The sequence below is a fragment of the Stigmatopora nigra genome, chromosome 6 (genome assembly GCF_051989575.1).
Source record: "Stigmatopora nigra isolate UIUO_SnigA chromosome 6, RoL_Snig_1.1, whole genome shotgun sequence".
Lineage (NCBI taxonomy): Eukaryota > Metazoa > Chordata > Actinopteri > Syngnathiformes > Syngnathidae > Stigmatopora > Stigmatopora nigra.
This window is the reverse complement of record NC_135513.1, coordinates 13,468,474-13,477,049: the sequence shown is the minus strand read 5'-3', so window position 1 is coordinate 13,477,049 and position 8,576 is coordinate 13,468,474. Positions and strand designations below refer to the sequence as shown.

At 35.2% G+C, this 8,576-nt stretch overlaps 1 protein-coding gene across 3 annotated transcripts; it reads left to right on the top strand.

Moving 5' to 3' along the window:
* Positions 1–4,593: 4,593 nt before the first annotated feature.
* LOC144198754 (dynein axonemal light chain 4) lies at positions 4,594–6,809 on the top strand. Of its 3 annotated transcripts, XM_077719943.1 has the most exons (5): positions 4,594–4,728; positions 4,987–5,066; positions 5,382–5,465; positions 5,908–5,994; positions 6,608–6,809. In XM_077719943.1, the coding sequence occupies exons 2-5, from the start codon at positions 4,995–4,997 to the stop codon at positions 6,722–6,724; spliced, it is 360 nt and encodes a 119-aa protein (XP_077576069.1). In that variant the 5' UTR covers positions 4,594–4,728; positions 4,987–4,994; the 3' UTR covers positions 6,725–6,809. The 3 variants fall into 3 exon arrangements, with proteins under 3 accessions (XP_077576069.1, XP_077576071.1, XP_077576070.1); XM_077719945.1 differs by lacking the exon at positions 5,382–5,465; XM_077719944.1 differs by having other exon boundaries at positions 5,908–6,809.
* The last annotated feature ends 1,767 nt before the right edge of the window (positions 6,810–8,576 follow it).

Here is an 8,576-nt window from a genome sequence, read left to right as displayed (position 1 = left end):
AGACTTCCTCAAAGAGTCGTTCTCAAAGAGTCATTCTCAAAGAGACTTTCTCAAAGAGACTTTCTCAAAGAGCCATTCTCAAAGAGCCGTTCTCAAAGAGTCGTTCTCAAAGAGTCGTTCTCAAAGAGTCGTTCTCAAAGAGTCGTTCTCAAAGAGCCGTTCTCAAAGAGCCGTTCTCAATGAGCCGTTCTAAAAGAGCCGTTCTAAAAGAGTCGTTCTCAAAGAGCCGTTCTCAAAGAGCCATTCTAAAGAGCCGTTCCCCTAAGAGATGTTGCGTTCGAGTGCACGTGATCCTGCGTAAATTACAGTTCCTCCGCCATCACCGTGAAATTATTGTGCGTTAACGTAGCCTCGCTAACGTCACCCTGTCGTGACCGCGGCGCTCTGGCGTAAACAAGTGATGTCAAACTGTGAGCTCCGGAACATTCGATTGGTCACGTAGGACTGTTGTGTACTTGCATGTCATTTTTTTTTTTGTCGTCGATGGCAGTTCGGTGTCCGATTAGGGGTTAACCAGCTTTTGACAAATTGAAGGAATTTTCTACTTCATGCCGCGTATTTAATCCTTCGTGGCTTTCAATTGTCATGATTGAGTTGCATGCTGTATTTCTGTTTTATTACAATCCAATTAGATGGTATTGTTCTTTTTCCAAATTTTGTCATGTTAGCTTAAAACAGACAATAATTGAAGGGTCATTTTTCTTCAACGCTTTTTAACTCACTACAAAGAAGCCAAATAAGAAAATGATAAAAGTGTATATATATATATTTTTTAGTTAATTGAATGTCCATTTAAAAAAATTACATAAAAAAGGGAATGTTTAGTTTTAATAGTCAAAATAACTACCGCATTGTATTGTATATGAATTTACGTATTCAAAGATGGTGTCATCTTAAAATAGTTTTTACCCAATATAGTAAAATACCAACAATATAATAATATATTTTTAGCCAATATTTCTAGGATAAAATTTGTACATTTACATGACTACTACTGGAAATATTATATGAACTACTTAAAGTACTACACTTGAAATAAAATCAATCACAGTTACTTAATAATAGAAAATACATGTAATTATGCCAGATTGAAGTTTTCTCAACAGAATTAAATGACTTTAATAAAGTATATTAAATTATATAAAGTTATAGCCTTAAGAGATATACTAATAATTCATTTGAATAATAATAATCTTGCAATAATGACCAATATTCCATCATTAGCTGACAGCCAAAGTATTGATAGCGAATTGCTAGTAAAAATCTTGCTAACTAGTAAATAAATAGTACAAATCTATTCATAAGACTTTAATAACTGTTATTTAAATACAAAAACCCACCAAAACATGACAAGTTTGAACCAAAACCTCCCACTATTTTCCCAAGCTAGCTAGCTAACAGGCTAGCTCGCTAACAAGCTAGCTAATGTGCCATTTTCTTGGAATGTGGCCTTCACAGCTCCATTTTTTTCCTTCAGTATCAAAAGTGCCTGTTTGCTTTCTGTCATTCCGCGCTAGTGTTTGTCCTCCTTTTGCGTCCTTGATATTGTAAAATCTTTGGATGAAAGTTAATAAAGTGCATTCTGACAACACCATAGTTCATCGTGTGGCATTTTGTAGCGCAAGCTAACGTTATCGTAAATCATTAAAATTGATTTTGTTGAAAAATGCTCTATTGTAGCAATGATTTGACAGCCAAAACTAATTAATTTTTCCATTGAACTCCCACTTTTTGCTCTCTTAGCGCATGATTAGCACAACAAAGAAAACCTTTCTTCAATTGTTCGCAATAACCCAGCGTTTATGTTCATAATTATTATCATTCAAACCACACAAAAGGATTTTTTGCTCCGCTAGATTTCAATTTTCATTCAATCGAATAACCCAAAGGCGCATTTGTTTTTTTTTTTGGGAGAAACACAGAAGCAACTGGGGAACTTGTTGCCGTGACAACACAGAGTATTCCTATTTGCCGTTAAAAGAAGATGCTTTTTATTGCGGTTGAAGGAATATGATTTTTTTTGTTGGGTGATTATAAATGCGTGAAAACCTGATGTGAGAAACTCAATGTCCAATGAAGTGAAGCATGAAACTGGGAACATTTGGTTAATTGGTTCAATTTTATTTATATTTTCTTATTACAGGGGTTCATGCGAATGCAATAATGATCAAACATAAGGCCCGGGGGCCAGATTTGGCCCGCCACATCACTTTCTGTGGTACGCGAAAATGTTGACTTCATATTTCTCACTTTGGCAGCTTTACACATTGAAAAAAATAATAATTTGAGTAAAAAACAAATACAATGTAATTTATACTAATAGAATGTATGTTTATGTACACACGTCTGTGTGTGTATGTATGTATATACTATATATATATATATATATATATATGTGTGTGTGTATGTATGTATATACTATATATATTTATATATAAATATATAAATACGGAACGAATAGTTTTCTAATCTAATCTAGAACAAAAAAAATAACTAAAATCTTAGAAGTACTTCCATTTTAACCCTATTTTTTTAATCAAAATACAATTTTAGTCTAAAAAAATGTGTCCAAAAAATTCATTGACTACTAAAAAGACGTTTAAAAAAAAACATGTTGTAAATTGAATCAAATTTCCACAATATTTTTCTTAAACTTGAACATACCCGCATTCATCCTTTCTTAGCTAGTTTGTGTCAGAAAACATGACCAAAACTTCTACACAATGCCTTCAAAAGACCTGCCACCACTGTTCCCCTTATTTTCATCCTTATACCAAACCCATACTGTGAATTCCTCTACCTTTCCCAGCGCCGTCCGTCAATCCGTCTAGGAGACATCCAGTCGCTAATTGTCACACGGGATCTTTCTTCCTCCGTCCTCGTTGATCTAACAATGCGTATCCGCTCTTGATGAATTATAGATGCTCACTAATTGGCTTTCCTGCAGGCACGCACACTTTACATAAACCTTTATTTGACCTTTCCATCTCGATGCTTCTTTCAAAAACACATTTCGGGCGTCAAGACAAGCGTGTCTACAGCCCTCGTTCTGGCTTTCTTCCCACTCGGGACATTTCGTATTCCAGTCATTGATGAAATATTAGTTTTCGTCTTTGGTGGTTGAGAAGAAACTCGCAAGCAGCCGCAGGGTATTTTATTCCTAAGCTTACATTGCATCTCTTTTGAGTTATTCTGTCCACTTTCTGGATTTTTTTTTAACCTAGAATAGCATTCTAATGAGGTTGTAGTTTTGTTTCTGTTGGTTTTTGAGATCACTCAAGACTGAATAAAGGGATGATGATCAACTTTGTAGTCAAATCAAAATTTCTGGCATGTTTGTAAAAGAAAATGTTATGTTTTGGGGCATGAGGTCAAAGGTCAAGTGTTTTATTTGTATGTTTGTGTTGGGGATAACTGAAGAATGAATAAAGGGGTTATTAGGAAACTTGAAAGATTTTTTTTAATATGAATTAAAAATGTGATTAAATTTTAGGGTCATTGGGTCAAAAGTCAAATGTTTTATGTTAATGTTTGTGCTGGGGATAACTGAAGAATGAATAAAGGGGTTATTAGGAAATTTGAAAGGGATGTTTGTAATATGAATGAAATAGGTGATTTAATATTTAGGGTCCTGGGGTCAAAGGTCACATGGATACATTGAATTTGGCTGCAAAGAGAAGTTGAAATTGAACACAGCGTAAATGTTGACAACAGTACGTTGCATCCGGACAGCAGCAGACAGAGAGCATCCAACAGCCCAAACAAAAGATGAGGAACGTTATTACTACACCATCTGTTTGCTTGCTTGTCTACGGATTGGCGATCCACTCTTAATCCACGGATGAGGAGTGGAGTGCTCGTTTTTGATTACAATTCATCTGTTAGCACAGAAGAGGAACGTTGGAATTTTCAACAGCAATTTTGGGGTCAGGAAAATCCACCTGGGAACTCCATCCAGATGTTTCTTGCTCAAATGTCGGTCAAATTCGTGTGTTAAGTAGGATGGATTTACACCGTGTGTGCTGTAAGTGAAAAAAAAATTACAGTAAAATAGTGGTTGTCACAGTAGAATGTTGCATGGTCATGAAAATGGTTAAATGATCAAATAAAAATATTAACAAAATAGACTTAGTAGCCAACCAATCGCATTGCACAAGGAGATGGACAGATGGGAGGAAAGTGGCGTACCCAGAGAAAAGCCACATATGAATTGGGGAAAACATGCAGTTATGAATGTCGAGGATCAAACCCTGCGAGGCAAACATCCAAACCACTAGCGCAATGTGCCGCCCTCCTGCAACAACACAAAAATAGATGTGACATTCAAAAGGGTGGATGTCTTATGATGGAACGGGCGGTGGAATAACCAGTGCCATCTTGGGTCAGAGTACGTCTTTATAAAAGTGTGAATTCCTCCTCTAAAATATTCTCAACACGTTAAATTATCAGCATATATTTAAATAAAAGCGTAATAACATGATTATGTTTTTTTAATGTAATTAAATATGCCGAAAAATGAAGATATAACAAGTACCAGATAAATTCTATCCTTTTAAATTCGTCATATCTTTTGAGTTGACTGACAAGACAACGAGCCAATAGAAGCACAGAGGTCACCAATAGGCGGAGCTTCCGCCGTCCTTCTACTTCTTGTTTAAAATGTCTCCCTAACAACCGAGCGTGAGACTTAAACAGTGGAACTTTTCCAGCCGTCCAAACGCCTCCCGAGTAAGTCGTCGAACATTTTTCACTCCCCGTAATGTCCTCTAACTCGCTGACGAGCGTCCGATAAAAGACAATGTTTTAAATATTAATTCTGGGCTACAAAGCTACGAGCTAAGCTAAATGGGTAGCTCGCTAACACAGCTGCTCTAATTAGTTTATCAGGCCGTTTTGTCTTCCCACGTGTGTTCATTTGTTCTTTTGTTTAAAGAAATGAAATGTACAATTTTTAAGGTTAATTTGTTTTATTTTTTTAATTTATAGGAGACGGAATGGCAGGAACTGGCGAGGGAAAGAAAGAGGAGGCCGACTACAAGAGACTACACAGCTTTCCTCTAATTAGGGTAGGAATGGTGTTCCATTAATTAATAGGTTTCGTCACCGTACAATCCAATACAAACAAATAATAATACACTCGGTATTTAAGTGTGTAAACGTGTAACATATAGAAATATATGCTGTAAGGAACTGTCAAAATGATGTAAAGGTTTGACTTTGACTTCCAAAGTCACTTGGGAGATGACCCTAAATAGTATTGTAAAAAATTGATGAGTCATACGAGAGTGCTATCCGTTAGCCACATTCTGCTAGCTTAAAAGATGTAATTAATTTTGGTGGGAAAGTGGGAAAAAGATAATAGTATATGTATTTGTCCTCAGCACACGGACATGCCTGAGGAAATGAGGGTGGAGACGATGGAGTTGTGTGTTACTGCTTGTGAAAAATTTGCCACTAATAATGAGGTAAAGTGGGATATTAATGTGTTGTAATGACTCCATTTTAAGTCGTTACAGTGTGTAAAATATATCTTTATGCATGAAAAATATTTTGTTCACTGGACAGGACACTTAAGTTAGAGTTCAATCTTTTAAGAGTTTCAGAAAATGTATATTTATATGGATATATAAAGTTTTTTTTTTTTTTTTTTACAAATGGATTCATGTTATTATATATGTATAAATGTGTCGAATAAATCGCTAATGTTTAAGCAAAGTCACCTTCACCAGTGCTCTTGTAAGTATTTTCCCTTTAAGAATATTTTTTCTTAATTCTGAGATTAATATGTCTTATTACCTTATTTTTTTATTTGTAAGGACACAAAAAAAATCTCATTTGTGTAAAATGTACTTGTTTTATTCCCTTTCATATTCTGAATGACCATTTACTTTTGTTATTGTTTATCAGAGCGCCGCCAAGATGATCAAGGAATCCATGGACAAGAAATTCGGCAGCTCGTGGCACGTTGTGATCGGCGAGGGCTTCGGTTTCGAGGTCACGCACGAAGTCAAGAACTTGCTTTACATGTTTTTTGGTGGTAGTCTTGCCGTATGCGTGTGGAAATGCTCCTAGCATTCTCACGTACACACAATTTTTGGTGCAAAAAAAACAGCTGCCAATTGGCAACTGAAGCCACTTCAGGCAAAGGACTACTTGGACTTGTTTGGAACTCACTGAAACCTGAACTGAATGTCCTGCCTTATCTTACATTTCTTTTTTTTCAAGCAGTTTTCACAGTGTCGCGCTCAATTTGAGAACATTTCACAACCGGACAGGGTATCCTAACACCTTTGTCCTTTTTCCTCTGCAGGGAGCGTCTGGTGTGCGTTTGTTTGTGTGTGCTGGACACACCAAACAGGCACAATTTTATTTTTAATTTTTTTTAACTTACCCTAACAACACTATAATGTCCTTCCCATCAATCAAATTTTCTTACAATTTAACGCACTTGTCTTTACAATACAATGTTTTTATATTTTTGGAACGTGTATATAGTTTGATGCAACTTTGAACAAGTGTCATCTTCTTACAAATGACTTAATCTACCTTTTTTTCCCCTGCTCGGAGAGTTTTTTTTATAATAACTTGGCATGTTTTATCGCCTTAGTTCCATCAAAACGGCGCCGACGGAATATGTCGGCGAAGTGGACCCGGCAGGTTTCCGGCTCGGGCCATAAAAGAGGCGGAACTTGCCCATGTGAACAGTCAAGGAGAAAGAATTTAAAGAGTTAAGTGATATTAATACACAATGGTGAGAATAGTAATGTGTAATACACAATGAAGAGAATAAATAGAAATGTGAAACAGCAGATTTTTTTTAAATTTTGTTTGAACATAGTAAACATATCACTGGCATTAACAGCCAGTCCTTAAAATTTATATATGTTTGATACTTGGTATTACCTGATACTTTTATTTTTCAGGAAATTTTGGGAATGTAGACCTCATTGTCCCCCAAATTTAATCACGTTTACTTTCATATTACAAACATATTCTGCAAATTTGATAATACAGTGTTCCCTCGCTACTTTGCGGTTCAGCTACCGCGGACTCAGAGCTTTGTGGATTTTTTTTGGAGAAAAAAATACAAATATTACATTGAAATAACATATTTTACAGTTTTTTTTGTTATAACTTGAATTTCACTCTCTCTACGCGTATTCTATATGGTGTACTGTATACAGGAGGGTAAAAATAAATACATAAAAAAATAAAAAATAAATAAAAGTAAAAAAACAAAATTAAATTTTTTTTTTTTTAGGAATTAAATTCAAATTAAGCATTTTTGAAGGGGAATCAGTCCTCCCAAATTAATAAGCTTTTCTGTTTCTCTTATGACCCTTGCGACGATTAGCATGGAAAATGCATAAAAGATTAGTCACAAAAAAGTATAGTCCAATTAAGACTTAGCCTCGACATGTTTGGCCATCACATTTTGTGTATAAAATTTTATTTCTATCTGAAGTACACAATGTTTTAATATATAACCAAAAATAGACATTTTCCTTCCCTATTAAAAATTAAACACGACACCAAACATACTTTGAATCTTTTGTTGTCGTTGGATTTAAAACTGTTAAAAGCAAGCGCATGTACCACCAAGGAATACCGAGCTACGGCTAAAAGTATTAAAAAAAAAAAGATGAGTCCTTAAATACGGAGGAGGAAACTCAAAAAGATATCTCTGGAACTAAGTCAACAAAGTTGAAAAAGACCAGCACGTTGGCTTTTTTTAATCAGCAACTGGAGACAAACTTTGTTCTCACAGTTAGATTTGTGGCAACTGAAAAAGTCAGTAAAATACACAATAACAACATCAGTAATAAGCGCTATAAAAGTTTTTTGTTCTGTAGTTGAATGTTTCAGCATAACTTGTTTTTGTTTTATTAATCCTAACGTTCATTTGCCAACATTGACATTTGACCCAGTTGTACTCCAATGGAGAAATGACTATTAGCTCCCTATTAATGGTTCTAAAATATGATAATTCCAGTTTCCATGCTCGTCATTGAAATCTTTGCAGATATTTACTGAAAGAAACATTTTTCTCCAGGCTTATTTTTCTCTAGGATCCCATTATCCGCGACATAACGTCAAAAGGAAGGGCACTGTGACCCCACTGATGTTGACAGAGTGGGAAGAATGAACCCAAACACTTAGTCAGGTCATTTTGAACTAGGCAACGTGTACACTCACCTGGCAAATAAATAATAGTGTTCCAACATAAAAAAAGCTTATTATCTACCCTCCAACTATAAGATAGTTAAAATTTTGTATGTAAATAGAATTAACGTGGGAAATTGGTACTTTCAAACCACTCTCACAGTTCATAAAATGGTGAACTTACTCCCATTGTTGCTTGTCAACAAGTCTTTGAATATTTTTTGAATCAATCATGATCCAAATGCAGCTTAACTGTATCGTAGTATTCCTAATTATTGTGTTCACAATCTTAAGCATCTGTCAATATAGTTTCCGACATTAGACAAAAATATAGCAGCTAGCATCCTTGCTATAATTCCAGATAATTAGCGCTAGGCATATTAAAAACATTACTGACTGAATCCGATACTACA